This window comes from Mesitornis unicolor, unplaced genomic scaffold, assembly GCF_000695765.1.
Source record: "Mesitornis unicolor isolate BGI_N332 unplaced genomic scaffold, ASM69576v1 scaffold487, whole genome shotgun sequence".
NCBI classification, from domain to species: domain Eukaryota; kingdom Metazoa; phylum Chordata; class Aves; order Mesitornithiformes; family Mesitornithidae; genus Mesitornis; species Mesitornis unicolor.
The window spans coordinates 19735-43915 of record NW_010198262.1 but is presented as its reverse complement, the minus strand read 5'-3'; the positions used below and the strand labels follow the sequence as shown (position 1 = coordinate 43915).

At 42.6% G+C, this 24181-nt stretch overlaps 1 protein-coding gene and 1 pseudogene across 1 annotated transcript; both read left to right on the top strand.

Moving 5' to 3' along the window:
• The window catches only part of LOC104544262, a 10129-nt pseudogene extending 4938 nt beyond the window's left edge, over nt 1-5191 (top strand).
• A 4944-nt stretch (nt 5192-10135) lies between these two features.
• On the top strand, nt 10136-19579 carry LOC104544261 (cytochrome P450 2J6-like). The gene is given in 10 exon segments (XM_010189082.1): nt 10136-10306; nt 11860-12022; nt 12371-12520; nt 13169-13329; nt 14752-14928; nt 16010-16151; nt 17551-17617; nt 17619-17730; nt 18740-18881; nt 19401-19579. Coding segments are annotated over 10 exon segments (1464 nt in total).
• Nucleotides 19580-24181: the final 4602 nt, after the last annotated feature.

The window sequence follows — 24181 nt, the reverse complement described above, 5'->3', positions numbered from 1 at the left end:
GGAAAGAGGCACAAAAGGTGAACCAGAAGATTTCATAGACTTCTACCTGGATCAGGTCAAGACAGTGAGTAATTCGTGCTGTCTGTGACACAGAACCTATGAGAAGCTGATTCCCTGCAGCTTTGTTATTACAGAGCTCTACAGATACATTTTAAAAGCTCTTTAATAACTTGTTTTAGAAGTATAAAGTTATTACATTGGTTTGTTGTTATACAGTGGAATCCTTAGTGCAGGCTGTGTCTTATTTTTTGTATCTTATTAATATTTGCCTTTATTATCTTTGTGCTTAGTAGTACTCTATCATAGCAATCTTAAAATAATGGCAGTCTGCTCTGAAAAAACATAACTCTTTGAAGATTATAACACATATAATAAGAGATAACTAATATCAGCAAATGTGCAGAGAGTGGCAAGGGTGGGGTAAAAACTACTTTGAAATGTGTGTTTTCTGCTGTGGAAGTTAGCAGCAAGGCAGTAAGTCGCTCTAGAACACAGCATAGCAGGACCTTGGACACCTGAGAGTTTCGACACCACCTGCAGTTCAACAGTAGTGATGTACTTATTTGAGGAAAATATTTGCATAAATCATTGTTCTGTACCTGTGTTTTCTTCATCCTCTAGAAATATTATTGCTTGTTTGGGTACAGCGGTTGCTGTATGGCTCAGTGCTAACTGTTGCACAGGTATATCTCATTTCACTGACACCCATAGACTAAAAACATCCCGAATTCCCCGTCTGATGAAGACAACGTGGTGCAGTCTGTTTTCAACCTTCTCCTGGGTGGCTCAGAGACCACAGCCACCTCTGCGCTGGGCTCTGCTCTATATGGTGGCTTATCACAGAATCACAGAACGTTAGGGATTGGAAGGGACCTCAAAAGCTCATCCAGTCCAATCCCCCTGCCAGAGCAGGAACACCCAGATGAGGTTGCACAGGAAGGCGTCCAGGCGGGTTTTGAATGTCTCCAGAGAAGGAGACTCCACAACCTCTCTGGGCAGCCTGGTCCAGTGCTCTGTCACCCTCACTGAGAAGAAGTTTCTTCTCAAATTTCAGTGGAACCTCCTGTGTTCCAGCTTGTGCCCATTACCCCTTGTCCTATCATTGTTTGTCACCGAGAAGAGCCTGGCTCCATCCTCGTGACACTCACCCTTTAAATATTTATAAACATGAATGAGGTCTCCCCTCAGTCTCCTCTTCTGCAAACTAAAGAGACCCAGCTCCCTCAGCCGCTCCTCATAAGGGAGATGCTCCACTCCCTTAATCATCTTTGTAGCCCTGAGGTCCAAGGTGAGTTGTACACGTGTATTTTGAGTAAAACAATTGTCTGTTACATTCTTTTTTTATTGTATTTTATTTTTTAGCTCAGATCTAGTTTTTCTGAAGATTAAGCTTACTTTTTTTTTTTTAAGATTCACATTTTTGAGCTTCGCTTTTAAGAATCCAATGAAGTAGAAAATTTTCAGAGAGATTTTTAAAGCATTTCAGGGATATTCAGCTTCGGATCCCATACTTTGTCTCATTAACTTTGTAAGCCTGTTTCAGTGCTGTAAGCATGTAATGGAAGATACAGCCTGGCTGAAAACATTCGAGGTGAAATATGTGTGTGGGTTAGGGTAAAGCAACACTTTTCTGGTATCCAGAATGTGTAATAGGAATAAATGATTTGTGCTCATTAGCTGAGACACCAGTTGTATTTCTGTACAATAAGTGTATTTATTGTGATGTGTAGGGATGTTAAATAGAGAAGGAAGACAAAAAGATGACCGGAAAATTCTAGGCAAGGGCATAGTTGCGTACTAGTTTCAAAATGTCTGAATTATTTGATTGATATTTTATTTATTATTTACATATTGTATTTTTCCTGCCACTACTATAATCCAAAAAGGAAATGAAAACTCTGTTTCATGCAGACCAGTGCTGTTGTATCTGTAATTTCTTTTCTTTCTAGAAAAAGTCCATAAAAAGCTGAATGCTGTTCTGAGTCTCTCTCATCTGATCTGCTACAAGGAGCGGAAGAAACTGCCTTACACAAATGCTGTGGTTCATGAGATCATGCGCTTTGGCAGCATTATTGTGATCACAATTCCCAGAGAAGCAGTGAAGGATACCACCGTTGTGGGGTATCATATTCCAAAGGTTCAGACATCCTTTCTGTTCCCATGTGAGCTTTGGCCATGAGTTAATTCCTTGCAGTCCCATTTACCATCAACCCCTTTCCCTTCCAGTTCAGGACGGGTGGGTGCTGGTGACAGCACAGTTCCCCTCCCATGCCCTCTGATCTTTGTTCTCGCAGTCAGCAAGTAAAAACGCTTTCCAAAAGCACAGTTTGACAATCACTGAACTCGTGTTCTGTGAGACTGCTGCAGAGTCTTCCTTTCCCGTGATTTTCAAACGCTTTACAAGCATTTGAACTCTGACACCTTCAAAAGTCCCCAGAGAAGATTTACCAGGGCCGTACAGTGGTGTCAGCAGGGAAGGTGCAGCAGGCTGATAGTGCCGGGGTATTGTGGACAAATGGGAGGTGCGGTATTTTCTTCACTGGTGGTGCTGGAGACAATACATAGCAACCACTCAATTGAATCAGGATTCCTTTTCTTGTTATTATCTTCCTGGCATTGTATTTGCAATATCATGAAGATGTTTTCTTGCAGCTTCTGACCTGCCACCTGACTTCAAATAAAAAGCTTCTGCCAGCTTCTTCAACTCATCGAGCTTTTCCAGACTTAACCTTGGTGCCAAAGCTCCCCAAAGGCACATGTGGAGGCACCTTCCTGCACACCCCTGCTCCATGGTGTTTGTCGTGCACGCCTTTCCCACCTCCATCCTGAGAAAGAGAATTCGAAATATACTATTTAGTTTCCAGGGTGTTTTATTCTTCATTTGACAAAACCTGTCAAAGATTTTCAGAAGTGGGAAAATAATTGTACTAGATTTAGAATAACGTGCTCATTCTTTTCCATGTGCTAACAGAAAGGAAAAGGAGGAGACATGAAAGAATACAAGGATATTCCTGAACCTGAAACACTGAAGTTTCTTACTTTTTGAAGAAAAAAAACTTCAGAACAGTTTGAGATTAAATTTTTATTCCTAATAAGAGAACCTTTTATTTCTGCTGTCTCTCAACGTGACCAGCAATGTCCTAAATTATAGCTGGAATCTGTCTGTGTCCTTTCTCGATGTGAGAGACAGAACTGAGCCAGCAGCATCTTCCTTGCAGGGCACCATTATCATGGCAAACATAGACTCGGCGCTTTTTGACCCTGAATACTGGGAGACCCCTCACCAGTTCAACCCTGGGCACTTTTGTGACCCGAGAGGCCTTCTTAGCCTTCTCAGCAGGTGGGTACGCTGCTGTCTGAACCCATTGGCATGGGTTGGATTGTGAGTGTGAAGCTGTGTTGTTTTCATTGCGGAGAAGGTCCAAGGGAGTGTGGGGCATCTCCCTTTTGAGGAGCAGCTGAGGGAGCTGGGTCTCTTTAGCAGAGGAGCAGAGGAGACTGAGGGGTGACCTCATTAATATTTATAAATTTGTAAAGGGCGAGTGTCAGGAGGAAGGAGCCAGGCTCTTCTCAGTGATGTCCAATGCCAGGACAAGGGGCAATGGTCCCAAGCTGAAGCATAGGAGGTTCAACCTGAACATGAGGAAAAACGTTTTTACCGTAAGGGTTACAGAGCATGGCCCAGGCTGCCCAGAGAGGTTGTGGAGTCTCCTTCTCCGCAGACATTCAAAATCTACCTGGACGCGTTCCTGTGTGACTGCTCTGGTGATCCTGCTCTGGCAGGGGTTGGACTGAGGAAGCTTTCCAGGTTCCTTCCAACTCCTCACATTCTGTGATTCTGTGATCCCAAACTATAGGAGCAGATCGTTTTCCCAGCCCAGAAAAATGCTTTATTAGGAAAATAAGTTGTTTGGTAATTGTGTAAACACTTGATCTTAGATTGTTGTGAAAAAGCAGAGAAGGTAAAACAAGTAAGGCCCTAGCATTGCCAGTAATTTGGGGATTCGAGTCCTTACACTGCTGTTCGCTGTCATCCTCTGCAAATGCCAGGTTATGCTGTTATAGTGGCTGTTCTGTGGCAGGCCGCTCTGCTGGAGCTGATTCATTCTGTACAAATAATTCAATATTCTTTGGTGCAGAAATTTGAAGCTGGATCAAATACGTCCCAGGTAGTTACATCTTAGCTGGGGAGCTTCTGGAATCACTTGCAAGCAGTGTGGGATTTTATAGAAGCTTAAACAAACACAAAAGGCCTTGGGGATGATGTCAGGATGGAATAGCCAGGTTGTCAGAGCTCTTGGCTGAGATGTGGCAGTGTCAGCCCCAGGTTCCTGCCCTAAACTGGGCAGAAGAGGGTTTTGAACATTGATTTCTCACATCCCAGTTGAATGGCCTAACCACGACATTTCAGTGTCTGTCTCTGTCTTTCTCTGACTGGAAATTATATCCTGGACATGGTTAACTGATAAATTCAGAAAGTTTTTCTTCAACAGGTTATGTAGGGAATGTCTGGTCAGATGTGTCTGACTGGAAATTATATCCTGGACATGGTTACCTGATAAATTCAGAAAGCTTTTCTTCAACAGGTTATGTAGGAAATGTCTGGTCAGATGTAGAATGTTCTCTATATTCTGATTTTTCACTACCATTAGTGAAGAAAATTCAGCCTGTGCCTTATGGAAGCTATGAGGGAACCTAAAGATGCCTTTCTTGTCATTCTCATTTGGAATCAAGAGACTGAAACTCAGTTCACAGAATCGGGGAGTCCTATAGACTAGGATGTAAGGTATGAAAATACTGAGAAACATCTGTGGTATCTTCTGTAATCTGGGCAGATCCTGCAAAGAAGGACTGCAGACATCTCAAGTGCTTGGTCAGTTCATTCTGAAAGGAAAACCTCGCATTCAGCAAAGCTTTTGATGAAGCTGGGCGATGCTGCTTTGAGAAGCCGGGGGCAGGTGTGGGTTGGAGGCCCCTGTGGGGACTGACTGCTCTTTCCTCTGTCCCTCCGCAGGCCACCGCGTGTCTGGGTGAGGTGCTGGCAAAGATGGAGCTTTTCATCATCTTCTGCAACCTGTTGCAAACATTCAAGTTCACTCCACCAGAAGGAGTTAAGGAGGTCAACACAGACATCGTCTTTGGGAGTACAATGAAACCCCATCCCTACAAGCTCTGTGCAGTTCTTTGCTAGGTTGCAGAGGATTACAGATCTGAGAAAGACATGTTGACACAGGTTTGCTAGTGCCCTGATCTTCTGTGCAGCTTTTATGTTGTTCATTCCTAGCTCAAATTCAGTGTGAATCTGTCCTTGTTGTGTTACGTGTCTAAGTAGCCAGCCCTGAAAAATACTCTGGTTTTCCTGTGTCTGGAAATTCTCTGTACATTTTTTTCCCCCTGTTGTATTACAAATTAAATAAACATGGAAAATTATGGTGTTTAGTCTTACTCGAAACTCAACAGGAATTTTACTGGAGGGAGAAGGAACATTAAATCCAGGTGCTGGGGGTCTTCCTCTCATGCCCACGCATTCTCAAATTTGGAGTGAGGTATGGAAATGCTCTTCCCGGAGGTATGGTTGAATGGGAGAACAGAGTTGTGGAGGGATGCTTCAACTAGGTATGAGACTTTGTCTGGCTGTTTGTCTCATGTTATGCTGGTGCATTTGAGGCATTTCCATCAGAGTGAGTCCTCTCGCACAGCGAGGTCTGTATTGCTGTGCACAGCGGTCCAGGTTGGCCATGTCTCTCTATCGATGCCTGAAAGCACAGTTAAGGGCACTGCTTGCAGCCTTGTGAAGCAAAGCTTGGCTCCTGCATAGGAGAGATGGGACAAGAGAAATTTATGTGGTGTTTGCTGGGAGCTGTGTGGGAACCAAACTTCTTGAGAGTTTTCCATGAGCACGAGGGCAGCTGCATGCAGCCTTGCAGCAGCTGAGCTGAGGGAGACACAGCAGAGCTGCTGCGTTAGGAGTGCCTGTTGGTAAAGCGTGCACATTGGGGGAAGAGCTGTGTGAGGTGCAGCTGGCAGAAGCAGAACCAGTGCCCAAGAGCAAGTGCCAGGAACCACTCGTGCTGTGAGGATGTCCTTGTCACCCAGCAAGAGTTAAAAATCGAGGCCAAAGGAAGGGCTTTGAGTGTGTGTTGCAAACAAATGCTCTGCTGCTCTACCAGTTTTCTTCCTTGAGGAGAAGACTTAACAATCGTTATTGCAATTATACTTCAAGGATTAGTTGTCATTGCCTTGTTTAATCACCATGTTAGAGTTTTCCTTCTTTAATGTAATGCAGTTGGTTAAAAAACCCTCATTTTTGTGAAGGAGCTCAGTATCAGAAGGCTCAGTGCTCTTTCCTCTGGGTAGGGGCTCATGTGGATGGCACTGGCTGCTGCTGCAGCTCCTCAGAGCCTGGCAGAAGAGGAGGGTAAGCTCAAACAGATCAGGCTGATGAGGCTCTCCTGCTCTCTAAGCTGTATCCAGCTCTGCGATGCTGTGTTGTGTTGATGTAAATCCTATTGGAAGTGCAGGGTGGGTTGTGCGCTACTGCAAAACTAGGGTGCAGTTTTTCTGCTGATATAAAGATGGTGTTGAAAACATGGATATGTTGAGATGATTGGGTAACTTGTGTCTGCTGTGTTGACATGAATGTCTCTGGCATCTTTATGAATACAGGATGTGGAAGAGACTCAGAAAGAGGTGAGGTTTGGGAACAGGCACACAAGATTTATTGCTTTAAAACTTTTTTCACTTAAAGTCTCTTAAAAAAATAACCAATGGAGGTGCAGGTCCTTTTACAAATTTGTACAAGGCACTTCTATCTCCATTGGGTTTTTTTTTTCCAAGAGATTAAGGGGAAAAAAAAGTTTTTCTATGTTGCTGAATAGCAGTTATGTATCTGCATTTCTTTAATCATCTTTCACCACACCTGAGAGGTCGCCTGTGGAGCCATTGGGGTGTGGAGGCCACAGGTGAAGGCTGCTGGGGTGGATTGCATAATTTCTGCTGTTAGTAGCTCGATATCGGAATTTAATTTCCCAAACAGGAAGGTAAAAGCTGTGGTAGGCAAAAGGAAACGTGGTCAATTAAAGCAAGGAACCAATTGGCACTGGGAGAGTTAACCTTTCAGCTAACCTTTCACAGACCAGATAACCTCTGTGTTTTTAAATAGAGCTCTTGAGCTGTTTGAGACTTTTGCTCTGCAGTCTTAATGGGACAGACTTCTGTAAGGGATATTTTGTGCCCGTCCCTGATTGCCTGGTACAATGTGCTGTGGCTCTCTCATTCCTAATCTCTGTCCCAAGCAGTACTGAGCTGTCAGACCACTGTTACCATGCCCAGTGTTTTAAAAACTGATATTCAGACCTCTGGTTCCCAAACTGATGTCCATGCAGTCAGTACTGTTCCTAAGTGCAAAGCGACTGCTCTTTTACAGTGTTTGTAATGCTGCAAAATGGTCAAGAAGAAGAGAAAACGTACCTCAAATTTAACAACAAACAAGAAGGTGAAGAGAAATCAGTGTAAGAAAAATAAGAAATTTGTAGAAAAGGGTGAAATTGCTTGTTGGGGTGACCTGCCAATGTGGGATGGTGCAATGGTCCTGGTCCTGCCTTTCATATCCAAAAAGTCAGCAAGCAGTGAACATTGTGTGAGATTTTTTTCTTCCAAGCTTGGTCCAGCTCTATCTGGTAAAGTTTTACATTCCTTATAAAAGAACAAGATTAAGGAGCCTAAAAAATATGTATCAATAAATGGCTATAACATCTGCAATTCTTTTGTCAGAACCAGATCAATGCTGCAGTCTGACCCTGATGTACGAGCTGGAAACAAACCCTGCTGCTGCTTCTGACTTGTCCACCCCAAGAAGCCTCTTGACCAGTGTGCTGTGATAGAGCTTTTCTGCCGACGGGATGGTCCTGCACCTCGCAAAGGCATAAACCAACAAATATCTGGTACCGTGAACCTGTCCTCAGGAGGAATTTCATCAGTGCAGCACCATCGGCTGCTCAAAGGTTTTTTTCACATCTCAAACCAGTGGAGCTAAGTCAGCAAAGTTGTAAGAACTGGCTTGCCTTGTGTTCGTACCAACAAATCGGTGTTCAGACATTTCAATGTGCTACGAGTTGAAACTCGTCTTAACTTTAATAAAGTACAACGTGGGAAGGATTGAAGGGCTTTCGTAAACGTCTAATCAGAGTATTTAAAAAAATCATTATAATTAACTTTAATCTGGTAATCAAAGGGATTTAAGTTTTCATGTGCAGTTGAACAACCCACCATGGTATTTTTGAGAACACCATGTTCTTTAATAATTATTGGTTTGTGATTTAAATATTGCCTGTATTATTACAATATCAGTATGGTATTTATTAATTTACCCATTTAAACATCTTGATTTTGTTTGTATATGAAGCCAACTGCAGGACAGATGGACAGTATATATTGGTACCGTTACTGAGAAGTTTGCATACACAGGTATTGTACTTTCAGTGTCACAGCTGGATTTTCAGGTTTCTTTGCAAGGAAGAGCGAATTTACCGGAAACACAAATGTGAGCATGTTCTCAGGCTAACTAACAAGTGTGCAATGCTGTATAGCAAGTCCTGTGAATGGGTGTAGACTTAATTCATACTTCTCTGTCTTTTGGCTGCTGGACACCTTCATCTCGGTCGGACTCCCTCCGACCCCCAGCTGTTAATTGTTAAACAATAGATACTATTTTTATTATTATTGCTGGGAAATTTATTACTATTGCTGGGAAATATATTGAAGTAAATGTTGGGGATTTGTGGTGTTAGGTGAAGAGGTAAGATCCATTTTTGTTTGTCTTCCTGTGTCCTTCCTGCATTTTCTGTTCCTTTCTGCTTGTTTAAATTAACCCACCTTGATGTCAGAGCAGTCTGCTGTGAAGAGTTCAAGTACTGCAAGACATCAGTGCCTCAAAACACGATTCCTTGTGCTCTCAAATGAGCACCTGAAGTTGGCACACGTTTGTGACAGCATTTACTGTAGTTGTTTATACCTCATTTTCTCATCTTTTCTTTATTTGTGTGTGCTGTTTTCCAGCCCTGTTTGTCTGCTATTTCTGCTCTTAGCAAGGCTGCAGCTCGTGGCTGTCTTGTGCCTTGGAGCTCCTGACGACGTTTGCCTTCCCTGGGCTGTGAGAGCACCAAAGTCTCCTCCAGACAAGGACTGGTCTGTGGGCAGTTCGAGAAGGTTGATCTTCTCGAGACTGGCTCCGAGATGGGGTGAGTGATCAGTGTTGTACAAAACTAAAGATGTCTGTGCCTAGGGAAACCCTTTTTGGTCCCTTCCCACCATGGCCAGGAGAAGGCTGCTCTGATCCTGGGCAGGGACCTCTGCTCTCACCAAGGGCTGCCGTGAATCTGGTACTGGAGACTGTCTCCCAGTATGTCTCCCAAAGTTATGGGAGGTGTTTGCCCCCTTTAAGAGTTAAGTTCTGTTTGCATGTGTCTGCTGCCTTATTTCTTCTTAGCTGTTGATGCTCATCCCTGTCGCATGGTGTCTAAGATGTGCTTTCCTAACATGACTCTTTGGGCAGGTGAGATAGGGAAAACATTCTAAGACATTTTCATTAGCTTGGCTGAGTTCCCTCTCTAGCACTTGCCTGGCAGGCACCCTCACAGCAATGTGCTTTGTGGGTGGGAGGTGGGGATTATTCCTGATACTGAATTTGAGGCATGGAACATAAGTAATGGGGTGCAGACAAGCTGCTAGGTAGGGCACAGGCTGCAGTGCATTTCAGTTCAAATACCTACATAGGGGGCCAATGGATCCCTTTCTGTGAGAGCTGGAAGGAAGGCGTGAAAGGAGGATGGGCCAGCAGCTCTCCTGGGGAGAGGGAAAGGAGGAGGATTCACTAGTAAGGTAATTAATAATAATAATAATAATGACAACAACAACAACTATAACTGGTAACCTTTCTGTCCTGCTGAGTTGTCAGCCAGCTCTAGCCCCTGGGATGGGGATGTGAAGTGATAGAGGGAAGGACTGAGAGCACAGAATCTTCAACATCATCTTCTCTCTGCAGGGAGGTGCCCCGCAAAACAAGATAAAGTGGATCCATCCTCTGTCTGTACAGCGATTTTTCAGAGACAACGTAGCCTCGTCAATCACAAGTGAAATGTTAACGGCGAGCGTGGCGCTGGTGCTTTTTGTGGTGTCTCTGCTGTTTATGCAGTTCCTGAAACTGCAGTGGATGCGAAGACGATTTCCTCCTGGACCAACTCCGTACCCTTTCTTTGGAAATCTGCTGCAGATGAACTTCCAGGTTCACCATGAGGTCCTTAGAAAAGTACGTGTTCTCGGGCAGTTAACTGATGCACTCATAAACTGATTTAAAGTGACTGTGAGTGTTTAACATCATAGTCTTATTTTGAATGTTAGAAAGGGTTTATTCTAAATTGCATAAATGTGAAAATAAGTGGGGATCACGAAATATCTGTTTCTTGGTATGAAAACTTCCAGCTTACTATGAAATATTTCATTAATACCTTATGTGCAGAGTTTATGAACAAAACAATACTGATGAATAACATTCCTGATTTACACTTAGGAAAAAGATAAATTTTAAAGCAGAGTCTAATTCTGAGCAGTCTGTTGCACGTCTGTGTGTTGACTGCTGTTGCACTGGCAGTTTCTAAATATCCATGAGATAGCTACTGAGTGTATATGTGTTTCCAGTATAGAAAGGATGAATTTTTTTATACTTATTCAACTGATTTTTCAAAAATTCTTGGAATACATCTAATTCTGACATACAATTTAGTTAAATTTTCACAAGAGACTTCAGTCTGCTGAGCCTGATTGAGAGTGTAAGTAGCTGGACTAATTAGTTGTGTGCCCTTGCTCAGTCTCTCCTCTAAGTGAAGTTGTAATGCACAGCACTTCTAGAATTTGTATCCTAGTGTTTTATATTCCTCATATGTATATATTAGATATTTAAATATATAACTCATAGCACCTCATTTCACTCTTTGTTCTCAACCTTCCTTCTCCCCAGTTCCTCTCTGTTTGATGCTCTCTTCTCCTGAGCTGCATGTTTCAAGGCAAAGTATGACTGCACGACATAAAATTATAGCCAGTGCATGTCTGTTGTATTTTCTTCTATTTCTGACCTCCCAAACTTGAAGAGTGGTGTTGTTTATCCCAAGATTTCAAAAGCCATGAATTAGTCCTTCTGAAAAAAATGAAATTGAACACAAATGTGCAAGTGCAAGTGTATAAATTTTTGTAATATCTGTTTCCTCTTGTTTGCTTCCAGGTAGCAGAATTATCTACTCCTCTGGTCCTGCAGCTCTTGGGATGTTTTGCTCTCTGCTTTGTTTTACTTCTCTCAACCTTTTACTTTTCCAGCTCCCGATTCTGCAGGCAGGGAAAGGCCGGTCCTGCCCACTCCTGGTGATGTCTGTGGGTCTGGGTGCCTGCACTGTGGCCACAGGGCTGTGACAGCTGAGCTAGAGAGGAGAGGGTGGTGGTTCCTCCTCAGCTGCTGTTGCTAGACTTAATGCACCAAGGGGAATCTGTAGATGGCTCATGTAAAACTCATGAGCCAATATTTTCTTCTTACGAACAGGTCCATCTGCAATGAGTTTTTAATTATAAGACGTGCGATAACATCACAGATGTTGGCAATATTTGATGACATTTTAGGAACATGTTGATCCTCAGTGAGTGAGACTTTAGATAGAAACCTTACTTAGAGCTAAATCAGTGTAAGAACACATTTGATGCTCTCTTCTGAAGGTCAATCCCGCCTGGGGCATCTGCCAAGGGAAAAGATCTGGTTCTTGTTTGATTTAAAGGTGCTGCTTCTCACCCATGCTCTGATGCTGCTTTGTTCTACAGATGGCCAAAATTCACGGTAACATCTTCACTTTATGGCTCACAAACGTGCCTGTAGTCTTCCTGCAAGGGTTTCAGGCGGTGAAGGAAGGTCTGACTGCCCACGCTGAAGACGTCACTGGAAGGCCAATACGCAGCAGCTTCCAGATTTTGACTCATGGAAATGGTAATTATTATTTTTCACGTGTTTTTTTCATCTGTTCTAACCCTGGTTTTGGAAACTGACTTAAAGCCTTGAAGTCGTTAATTTACAGGGGAAAAAAAGGTTAATATTTTAATGAGTTTTTATGAAACGCTTCTTTTTTGATTCTATTGGAAGAACAATGGTAGAATATAGCAATTGTAAGAGGTTCTTTACAGGAAATAGATGGCTAAACTAGAAGAGGAAAGAGGAATGCTGCCAGCCTGGCAAAAATGTGACAAAAAATCCGAATGAGAAACTTCATTGATGTATTAACTGGGTCAATTTGTTAATTTATAAAGCACTAACAGCGTTAGTTCATTACGACCCTAGGTGTTTTGTTCTCCAATGGTCATGTCTGGAAGCAACAGAGGCATTTTGGACTTGCAACAATGAGGAAAATAGGAGTAGGGAAGAAAGACCAGGAGTATCGCCTACAGGAGGAAGCCTGTCACCTGGTGGAGTACTTGCAGAAAATGAATGGTACGTGATTCAGCGTGCAGGTCGGTCATGCACAGGGTGGTTTTGCTGAAGGAGGGCTCACCTGTAGCTTTTGAAACTATTTGATTACAAAAAGGGAATTAAAGTGCCCATGCAAAGCTGATTTGCAAAGGTCTGAACAACATGATCTGCATGAGGCATTTCTGTGTAGAAGTGCTACACGTGAAACGCCACTGCGTGAACTTGGAGCCGGGACTCCACAGGCCCTGTCTGTGAGGGCTGTTAGTGATTTTTACAGTACTCGTGGTCACAGGATTGGGGTAACAGCAAACAGTAACAAAGTCAGTGTCACAACACCCCGTACTCCTCTGCAGCAAAGTAAAGCAAGGCACGAAATATTAAAAGCTGCACAGTCCTGTGGCTCTGCTTTGGCAAGTGTGTTGAAAAAAGCTCACCTCACATGGGTATTTTTTGACTGCTACTAATTCCATTCCCACCAGCAGTCTTACCTTTTTTAACAGTGTTTTTAAGAAGTCTGAAGTTTCTTTTTACTCATGTCCCTGACAAAGAAATTGCAATCTTCCATGCAGCAGTCTGATCAGTGTCTATAAAACGTGATCAGCTCCCCTTTCAGTGGGAAAAGCAGGAGCAGGAAGTGTCAATGGTGAACGCTGTGCACTGTGTTTACAGGAAAACCTCTGGACCCCACGATCTCTATTGTCCACACTGTCTCCAATGTGATTTGCGCTGTGATTTTTGGACACTGCTTCTCTAGAGACGATGAAAATTTTCACCGCTTGATTGAATGCATCGATACCATAATGGAATTTGGGAACAGCGTCTCTTTTTTTGTGAGGAAAATTTGTTTGTTTGTTTACTTTATATAGCTAGATAATGGAAAAGGCAACTTGCTTGTTACTTTTATAACTAAAATAAATACCATCAGCCATTTATGAAGGAGAACCACAACACTGTACATAGTCCAGAAGTTGATTTACCTATGTACAAAGCAGCCTGCAGGACTTGCTGGAACTCCTCTTTGTATCTCACATTATTTCCACCATCTCTCACTAACTGGAAACTGCTGTAGTCAAGGTCCTGGAGAATTTGAGGACTAATTTGATACTTTTGATTAAAAATATTAAAATAAAATGAAACTACTTACGATTTTTTTTCTTCCTGAAGATGCAGGTGGAACAATTCCTAAGCCATTTTAGCATCAGGGAAAAAACAGGATCAGATTTGACAAACTGCTCTCAGTAGTTGTTTGGAGAAGCTGTTCTTAAAGCCTCTTAACAGTGTGCCCACAGCTAACAAAAACATTTCAGTCCAGGGTTTCATTCTGCCCAGCTCTCCTCGGTGATGTGCAATCCTTTAATGATGCTCTCACTAATCTGCTATGCTGGTAAATGGACAGGTGGTTTTGAGCAAAATTACGCAGTAGGAAGAAGAGGAAATGCAAGCCAGGAATGCGAACAGGCTTGTGGGAAGAGAAATCTTTGTAATGCAGCTGCTATTTAAATAGGTGATACCAAAGAGTTATGACCTGATGCATAATGTAAGCTGCAGTAATTCTGGAAACTAAAAGGACGTGGTGCAATCTGTAAAAGGGGAAAAAAGAAAGGGAAGTTAAGTAGAGGAATGGAATTAATGTAAAAAGTGTTTAGTTTCTTTTTTGCTGAGACATGGTTTTGTAATGGCATAAGTGGAAAAGCGTGAATAGGTTTAGAGCAGTGAATAAGCAGTAGGGAATCCACACGGCTCAGGATTTCTACTTCATCAAGTTGTTTTGTGTATATCTGAGTAAAATCCCCATGTATTTGGTATCCCACAGTGAGAAAATAAACCTGGGTTTGGGTATTTCTGTTTTCAGTTAATGTCAAAGAAGTAAACCTGGATTATTTTTTAGTGATGAGGTAGAAATGATGCGTACATGGGATAAACTGAGAACGGGGGCAAGTTTTGTGAGGTCCTTGCTGCTAAAGTTCAGCCCAGCAAAGAATTGGGGTACAGAGGACCCTCATTTATCCTTTGTACATCACAATGGAAGATGTACAGCATAAAACTAAGAGAAATTGTGCTCCAGGGAAAAATGGGGTTTATAAGCACTTTAATGAATCACAGGATAGGCACTATCCCTTCAATGTAATGCCGAATATTAAGTTATCGGAGTCTTTAATTTGCTTTTTCCACTGCCCAGAAGCCTGTATTTGAATACAAATTCAGTTTGCTCATGTGAGTAATACCGCTTATCTCCAATATCTCTCATATAGGTATATGAAATGTGTCCCTGGCTTGCAGGCCGTTTCCTAGCATCATTTAAGCAGTATGTATCCAGCATAAATTTTGTGAGAGGTCTATTAGTGAAAGAACTTGAAAGCCACAGACTAAAAGGAAAACCAGAGGAAAATCAAGATTTTATTGATTACTATTTGGATGAGATAGATAAAGTGAGTATCTCTGAACTCTCCTTACACTCCACTAACACAGGATTTTAAGAGCTCCTTTGATTATAATGATGTCTAACCTAAATTTAGAAGTATATAATTTCTCCATAGAAAAGCTTATAGGCAGATGAATTAAAAAAAGCTGACACTAAGAGATGTCAGGAGGAGGATGACATAATAACGTCAGTAGATTTACAGGTAGATTATCTATAACCACAATAATGACAGATCTGCGTATGGTTAAGGTACAACTAGAAATGACTGCTTTGATGGGACTTGCAGCAGAAGTAGAAAGCATGTACAGCTGGTAATTTTGTCATGGCTGAAGAACAAGACCACATCTGGAATATTGTGTCCAATTCTGGGCCCCTTGGGTCAAGAAGGACAGGAACTGCTTGAAAGAGTCCAGTGCAGAGCCACAAAGATGATGGAGGGAATGAAGCATCTCCTGCTGAGGAGTGGCTGAGGGAGCTGGGGCTCTTTAGCTTGGAGCAGAGGAGACCGAGGGGTGACCTCATTAATGTTTATAAATTTGTAAAGGGCGAGTGTCAGGAGGAAGGAGCCAGGCTCTGCTCAGTGATGTCCAATGACAGGACAAGGGGCAATGGGAGCAAGCTGGAGCATAGGAGATTCAACATGAACACGAGGAAAAACTTTTTTACTGTGAGAGTTACAGAGCATGGCCCAGGCTGCCCAGAGAGGTTGTGGAGTCTCCTTCTCTGCAGACATTCAAAACCCGCCTGGATGTGTTCCTGTGTGACCTGGTCTGGTGATCCTGCTCTGGCAGGGGTTGGACTGGATGAGCTTTCGAGGTCCCTTCCAACTCCCAATATTCTGTGATTTGTGATATGTGGATAGGATAAATTGACAAATGTACTGGAGAATATTAGAAAACGTCTTCATATTATAGTTTTATTTTCTAGTCCTATAATTTTTGATTGGTTGGGTTTTTTGGGTTTTTGTTTGTTTGGTGGTTGTTTGGTTTTTTTCATTTTTTATAGTACCAGTAACTATTCCAGCGGTGAAAGGTGGTTTAATCCTTTGTTGTGTGGCATAACTTGACCTTTCCAATTCATATCTGCAGACTAAAGGAGATCCTGATGCCACTTATGATGAAGAAAACTTGATCCAGACCATTTTTGACCTCTTTCTGGCGGGTACAGAAACAACAGGCACCACTTTACGTTGGGCATTGCTCTATATGGTGGTTTATCCTGATATTCAAGGTAAGCACACCCTAACAGTTCTGCAACTTTTTAGAAATTAGGTATGTTCAGATAGTGGTCAACTTGGTCAAAGAGTAGTAGAGGAACTAATTATTAGGGAATTAATCAGCTGAACTGTGTGTATCTGTTTCTTGCTCTATCCTTTCTAACATAGAGGTTGGTCATTTTAGGTTTTGTTTTTAAGAGATCTATAGAGAATGCAGGGTGTGATCAATCTGATCAGATGGAGATGTCCGGTCTCAGAAGAGATAAATTGCAATAAATAATGATTATGTTTCCTCTGAGGACAAGGTGCAGTCCTCAGGTCATCCTTTTTAACCCATGACCCTTGATGTGCTTCTGGCTCCTGTGCAGCAGAAATCATTTCAGTGCAGTGGGAGGCTGCAAATATGTGGTTGCTCCCAGAAGCTTAAAACGTCAAACTTAGATGTCTACATAGAAATAGATACGAAATATTTATTCTATCTAAATAGATATGAAAAAAGATCAGGGTGAGTAGCTTGGAACTGTATACTTTTAGTAATGACATTCATAGAAGAAAGATATAGATTGGGAGAGGAAAAAAAGTTAAGAGTCAGAATATACATGATAGGATTAAAAAGTATACAAATCACTTCAAAAGGCCTCATATCTGAGTCTGAGCTGGGTAGCAGACACAGCAGGAGGTTGGTAAGAAGAAAATGGTGGAAGTGTTAAGGAGAAAGGATCTCCCACTGATGTTACCTGACAGATCCTCAAAAAACCCCAAATTCGAGACCGGATTGCACATACTGAATCCTTACCCTGTCAGGATGTATCGGAACAGTCTGAAGTAACCTGATGCATGGGGTCAATCTAATTGCAAGGATAGAGGCTGGAGTATTAATCAGACCATTTCAGCTCAGATTGTAAGTTAAAAAAAAAAAGTCATTGAGAAAAATTAATTTGTGTGAGTGCTTCTCAAGGCAGGTCGTTACAGAACAGCAATTGGGTCATCTCCAGATGACAAGCAAAATCTGTGTGAAGAGCAATTCCTGATCAGTTACTAAACTGATCTCTTAGTACAGTATAAATATTTCATTTTCCAGTTGATTCCCTGCCTGTAAAAAGAAATATGAATAGAAGTATTTTTATAAATTACCCCAGAGGTGTAAATGTAACAGGAATCTAAATATTCTTCTAGAACTACTTTGTCTGCTACTGTTATTTTTAAAGTATTACTTGGGTATGCAGCCTATAAACAACTTCAGTATCAAGTTTTATTCGGGTCATCTGTATGGGAATTTGAGGGCATTCTTATTTTATAAAATAGCTTTTTCATCTTGTTTGACGTTATTCTTACTGTTAAAAGCAATAGGAAAATTTATGAGGACAGAGTTTATAGATTGTTGTATATTTAAAGCTGAATATTCCTCCTTAGAGAAAGTCCAGAAGGAGCTGGATGCTGTTCTGGGCAGTTCCCATTTGATTTGCTACGAGGACAGGAAGTTACACGAACGCAGTCGTTCACGAGATCCAGCGATACAGCAACATCGTCCTGGTTGCGCTTCCTCGGCAGAGCGTGAAGGACACCGAGCTGCTGGGGTTTTCTATTCCAAAGGTACAGATATGCTGCGTAATTGAGCATCCGACATCTGCTGCTCCTGTAGCAGTTCTTAAAACTGATTTAATGCAACTTTCTAATGACTGAAGCCACCTAAGCCAAAGATTCCCAAAACACTGTCCCTTTCTAGTTTCTTTTGATTTAATTCTCATGTAACTGTGATTGAGAACTGCTGATTTTGGGAGGTCGCTGGTACGTTAGATGCATTTAGGAAGGCTTTGGAGGGTTTTGCTCTTGTGTCCTATTGGTTCTAGCAGTGCCCCTAAGCTGTGGCTGTCTCTAAGGCTGTCCTTCTGCAAGGCAATGTGCACTTTGTCCTAACTATCAGTTGGTTCTTAGATCATTGTTTCTGTTAACAGAAAACTTGTGAATGGTGACTGGAAATAATCACATTAATTTCCAGTAATCGAAGTCTGTCCCTTGTCAAAATGGCTTCTTGGCTGGTGAAGAGGCCCTCCCAAAATGGAAATAAGGTTTTACTGAAAACCTTGGAAATTTGAAATTATCCTCATATCACAAGCTTTTAAATGCAGTATCTTGCAAATGTTATAATGAAACAAAAGTATTTTTGGGTTTTGTAACTGCAAGGAATGTTAGGATTTGTTTCTAAATATTCTCCCATCACTGTTCTTCATGTAGTTTCATTTTCATGCCTTTTTTTGTGGACCTGCTCAAAGCAACTCCAACATAGCAGAAATTATCGAGCAACAAATGGAAAAATTAAACTGATACTCATGATATTCTGTAACACAAAAGCTGAAGAAGTAATAAATAATACTTAGTGACAGTAGGAAGAATAAAAAGAACACATTTTAACAATATGAACATTGTAAAATCCTAGCCATTCATTTTATTGAACTTATTGGCAGGAAGTAATAAAGGAAAAGAAGTCACAATATTCTCAAAAGCTTAAATTTATGAAATTCTTCACTCCATTGTCATTATTTGCTTCTCTGATGAGTCTGAACAATAAGACTGAACTGAAGTCACTGCTCCTTTTTTTCAGGACACCGTCATTTTAGCAAATATTGACTCTGTTCTGTCTGATCCTGGAAAATGGGAGACACCGGAGCAGTTCAACCCAGGCCACTTTTTGGATAAAGATGGGAACTTTGTGAGCAGAGAAGCGTTTTTACCGTTTTCGATAGGTACGTGTGCTGAGCGGGGATTTATCTCCTCCATGCGGTAACAATGTAAGATCCATTCGTTCCCCGACACAACTGGAAAATCCTCCACAGGCAGGTCTATAAACGCACTCCACTGTTTTAAAGATCTCCAGAAAGCCCAAAGGTATGTGGAAAAAGATTGGAAGAGCAGGTAATGGCAGTAGAAAAGTACCTCTTGAAAGACAGATCCAGTGTCTCCTGGAGGAGAAATCCAGTTATCAAAACAGCGGCAGCAGAGCGCGCAGTGCCAGGAAGGCTGTAAATGTAAACCGTGCAACCCTGGTGAGCGTTTCTGTGGTGTCTTCCTGCCTGCTGTAAAGAACCATTAAAACTTTGGTGGAAATATAAGCAGCCTTTCAGTTCTGAGTCACCGAATGACAAAGTCAGTTAAGAGCAAAGGACAAAACCTGCAGAAAACAGGCAACCAAAATCCCCAGGCAGGTTAGGAAGAGAGGTGTGACAGAAATCCCTTGGCTGATGGCCTGTTTTGGCTTTTCGCAGGGCGTCGTGCGTGTATGGGGGAGCTGTTGGCGAGGATGGAGCTCTTCATCATCTTTTCCACCCTGCTACAAGCGTTCACCTTCACCTTGCCAGAAGGAGTGACAGAAGTCAGTACAAAGTTTGTTTTTGGGACCACAATGAAGCCGCATCCCTACCAGCTCTGCGCTGTTCCTCGGTAGGAAGTGGTGCTCCGCAGATTTGGGGAAGCCTTACGCTGCGAGGTTGTTTCTGCGTGTGAATTCCTTTTTGTGTGTCTTAAGATTCTTGCTTTCCTCTTGATTTAGTTAATCACTGCCCTGAAAGGTGCTTTTCGGAGAGTTGCATCCTGATGATTGTACCTACAAAGAGAGAATATTTTGTTCTTGTTTTCTTGTTTGGAAAATCTTGGTAAAATTCTCCTGATGCATAACAAATAAAGACATTAAGGGAAGAATTAGAATTGGGCCTTATTTATTGCTAACTGGAAGAGGATCCTACAGAGAAAGGACTTGAAGCAAAGTCTACAAATTAAAATCTCATTATTAAAGATTTGTGTGTTCTTTCTCATAAGCCACAGTTGCATTTGTGGAGATAGGCTTAGTGGTCTTTCCATTTGCCCCAGGTTATTAGTGGGTGAAGAAGTTAAAAGAAGCTCTTGGGGGAAGCTTTCTAGAGAGGCAGATAACATGAGATAACATATCTGATAATGTGATAGGCAGATAATCTGAGATAACAGTCCCCTGGGCTGATCAGGTTTGTTGTTGTGCAAGTTTGTTGTATACAACTCTATCATTGACACCTGGCAAGACAGTTCAGGGTTTCACCCACTAAAACAGGGAGTATTTCAGTCCTTCAGATGGAAATGGAGCAGTGGCTTCATCAGCCAGGTGTGGAGAGCTTTTCGTAATACAGGCAAGGAGCAAGAGCTGGAAGACAAATGACAACAGGAAGCAGACACAAAGTGTTGATAAATTGTTCTTTTTTATGAGTCCACCGGTTGAGAGCAACATAAGAACATGTCTTTTTCATGGCAGGCCGTCTTCTGGTGGCGTTTGCTCCAGATCCTCCACTAATTTATTCAGCTTCATTTATTCTTGCAGTTCTTTGATGGGTTATTTATCACAGTTAGCTGACTTCACATCAGTCATAAATTAGCGTATCACGACCAACAGAAGATTTGGCACTACTGAAGAATTCTTGAGGCCCTTTATGAGAAAAGCGCTTAAGGACTTGGCAAAAGTGGATAACTAACATTTGGCTAGTTTTGTTACTGACAGTTAGCAAGGGATATCTTTTGACAGCATCGGGGGTACCTTCTTTCTGTAGGACGTACAAAGCTGGATTCTGTATGCCAACACGTGAATAACTGCTTACATACACTGATCAGATGGCAGTGCCGTCTACAGCACTGTCAATCAGCAGTATCAGTTTCAGGTACTTCTGCCTACCTTGCACGTTAAAGCACTCCAGTCTAACCAGCAGAGACGTGTGCAATTGGTAGCCTCATGCAGGATGAAACCTGGGTGGCCAGTTCCTCCTCCTCCAGGATCACCTTGATGGGCTGTGGATGATCACCTTCTTACTGCTGTGGGCTGGGCAGCAGCACGTCCAGACAGGTGGGAACCTGGTGTCAGATCACCTTGATGGGCTGTGGATGATCACCTTTTTACTGCTGTGGGCTGGGCAGCAGCATGTCCAGACAGGTGGGAACCTGGTGTCGAGTCCCCTCCACGCTGGAGCTGCAGACATCCCCTGGCTGTAGCTCCAAACCAGTAAGGGGATACTTCATTTGTATCCACAGGGATAGCAGGGGGAGAGGAAATGACAGCAGCAGTTCCTTGCCTTTAGCACCAAAGTTAAAAATCACTGATTCTAAAGAACAGCTGGTAGATAGCACTCACTCCAGAACCTCTGCCTCCCTTTCTCACAAGTGTGTCTCACCTTTCCAAAGCGTTCTGCTACCTTTACAGTCTGTACCACCTTTCCAACCTAACTAATTTCTTATTCAATTTTTTTTTTCCTCTTAATTTTTGTTCTCAAGTCAAGGCTGTCCCTTGACTGTTTTTCCACCAGAAGATGTTGTTCAGTTTGACAAGCTGGTAGAGAGAATAAAGTCATCTCCACTGTTCTAAGAAAACTGTTGCAAGTGGTTAAAAGTACAGTTTTGAGTCCAGGCTCTAGACAAGTTATTAGGGGTCATTTGAGAATGAATGAGATTTTTCTCTTCAGATTCTTTTTAATATGCCTTGGATGTTTGAGCCTTAAGGATCTGAGCAGATTGCAAATATTCCTAGATAAACTGGAATGTAATCCTGCAGTGTCACCTAATATGAGATAAAAACATACCTGCATACCCTTATGCTGTAGTAGCCCATGGTAAATGTCTGTTCATACTTTTTAGGGAAAACTACATGTACCAGATTAAATGCAAGCACTTCAGAGCATGGATTTCAGCTCTGAATATGCTTGCTGCTCTTGTGTAGTGGTTCCAAATGAAGCTCTGCTCCCCTTTTTGAAAGGCGAGGAGAGGGTGAAGTGCCTCCTTAAGGAGGAGAGTGTGAAATACCACTATTCCAGCTCTCTCAATCCCTTTTCTAGGGCTAAGAGACAAATCCAGGAAAGAAATAAGCTAAACTACAATTCTGGTTTTCCTGGGGCACTCCCTTTTGGTGCCACTTTCCTCTTTGTTTTTTTCTGGTGCCTGCTGAAGGAGTGAGCAGCCAACTGAGCATACTACAAAAAACAGGGTGGCTTCATCTTTCAGCCTTCAGGAACTGATGATCTTTGTAGAAGAGCACAGAGCAGAGAGGGACTAACAGCTTAAGGTGACCGCACACTCTGCTTTTCCTGTAAGTAATGTGAGTTTCTGAGAGGGGATGCAGTCCCCACCTAGATAGTAAAAAAAAAAAAAAGGTGCAGGACTGGTGTGGAGCAGACACATAAGAAGGTATTTGCCATCCTATTCCCCACAGATCACTCTACTTCCCTTTCCTTGCTTCTAACTCATCTTCAAAATCCACTTCAGGTGTTCTACCTTCACTCAGCTGTATTTGCCTTCACTCTTTGCCACAAAGGCTGGTGTGAAATAAGCTTTCAGAGGACCATGCACACGTTGTGTATGCTGTAGTGAATCCTGGTAGGGCTGGAGTACCTTGTGATAATTGCCGAACACATATGAAATTGGCTCATGTAATAAAAAGATCTCTTTACTGTTTGCCTTTGGAGGGAGCTCTAGCCAATTTCTTTGATCTCGGTAGAGAGCTGAACTCTGAACTAATTAAGAGAGGAATGTGGCCTTCTCCAGCTCTCTTGTAGGCCCCCTTCAGCTCCTGGAATTACTCAGTCCTTGTTTCTTGGTTTTCGGAATCTGAGCCCATGTTCCCTTCCACATCCCTGGTGTTAGATCAACCCCCTGCTGCTCTTCCTTCATCATTTAGAAAATCTGTCATGGTGGGAGGGTTTTGGCTGCATGCTGCAATGTCTGGATTCTGCTAAAAGGCTTGAAAAAATTCACTACTTAAAAATCATCACTGGGGATGAGTTACTGTGTTTAATACACATGGTCCAAGGAGCTATGCCATCCTAGAGAATTATCTGGGAAAAATTAAGTGGACCCCAGCGTTTCGGAGTTTCACACTTGAAGATCTGGCAGGAACAAAGTTAGCCCTGGAGAAACCGGAGATCTAAGATGGATATTGGAATTTAAACTGAATCTTTGGTGCCTGCCATAGAGGTATAATGTTAAAACATACATACATGTATATGTGGTTCCTCAGGAAGAGGGAGGCAGCACTGGGTAAAGAGGAGATACAGAGAAAGACCAGCTGAATCCAGAGGGAAAGCTGGTCTTTGACCAGCGTGAAGGAGGAATGTGGAGGGGCCAGGTGATGCGATGCCACTGGCTGCCTCATACTGTGGTAGGGAAGCCACTTTAGGAGCCCGCCAGCCTGGAAGGAAGTGAGCAGCAGGGAGAGCAACCGAGATGTCAGAGACAAATGTTGCAGAAAGATCTGGGAAAAAAACCCCTGGACTGCTGCCCAGAGACAACCTGAGGGGAAGGCGGGCTGCTGGCTTGCAAGGGAATTGTTTACGCAACTGTGCCATACAGCATTTTGGATGGAACTGCACACCTCTTTTCAGAGCAGCTTCCCACAAGGGCTGCCCTACATGGGATGGAGGAGGGCTGGGGCTGCGCGTGTGACTTCAAGCATGTTCCTTTTCTAGCATGGTGGTGATTGCAAGTGCTGATCTGCTTTCCCTTTAGCTCAATTTCCTGCTCTTTTATTTTTTTCCTGACTGCTCCTGCCCCTGTGATTCACTCCCATTTTAGATGGGGAAACAGGACATGACTGCTGCCAGGGCAGGGCCTCAGCATCGTGGAGGGAAGTGGAAAGCCAAAGTCTGGAAAAGACAGGAAATCTTCTCCTTCAAGAAAACACCACCAGAAAAAAGGGTTTAAAGCCACCTGAAGTAGCCAGAGCAAGAGAGGAGACATGGAACCCCATATCAGAGGAACTTGTTGGCAGAAATTATGCTGAAGAATAAGGAAGAGCCCCAGGCTGATGTTAAGACTGTGACAAAGGATGTGAGTGACTCTGACAAGGGACTGAAGGGACCAGTGGTATCTAAACACCTGGATCTGTGAGAAATAACTGATAATGTGAAAACTCAAGGCTGCAAGTCTAAAGAAAAGAGAGGTCCTGCTCCGAGGTTGCAGCCCTGGCAGTGATGAAGGCCCCAGGCCTTAACTTCCTCACTTCTCCATGAAAGATATCACTGGACAACAATGACTTTTCCTGCTG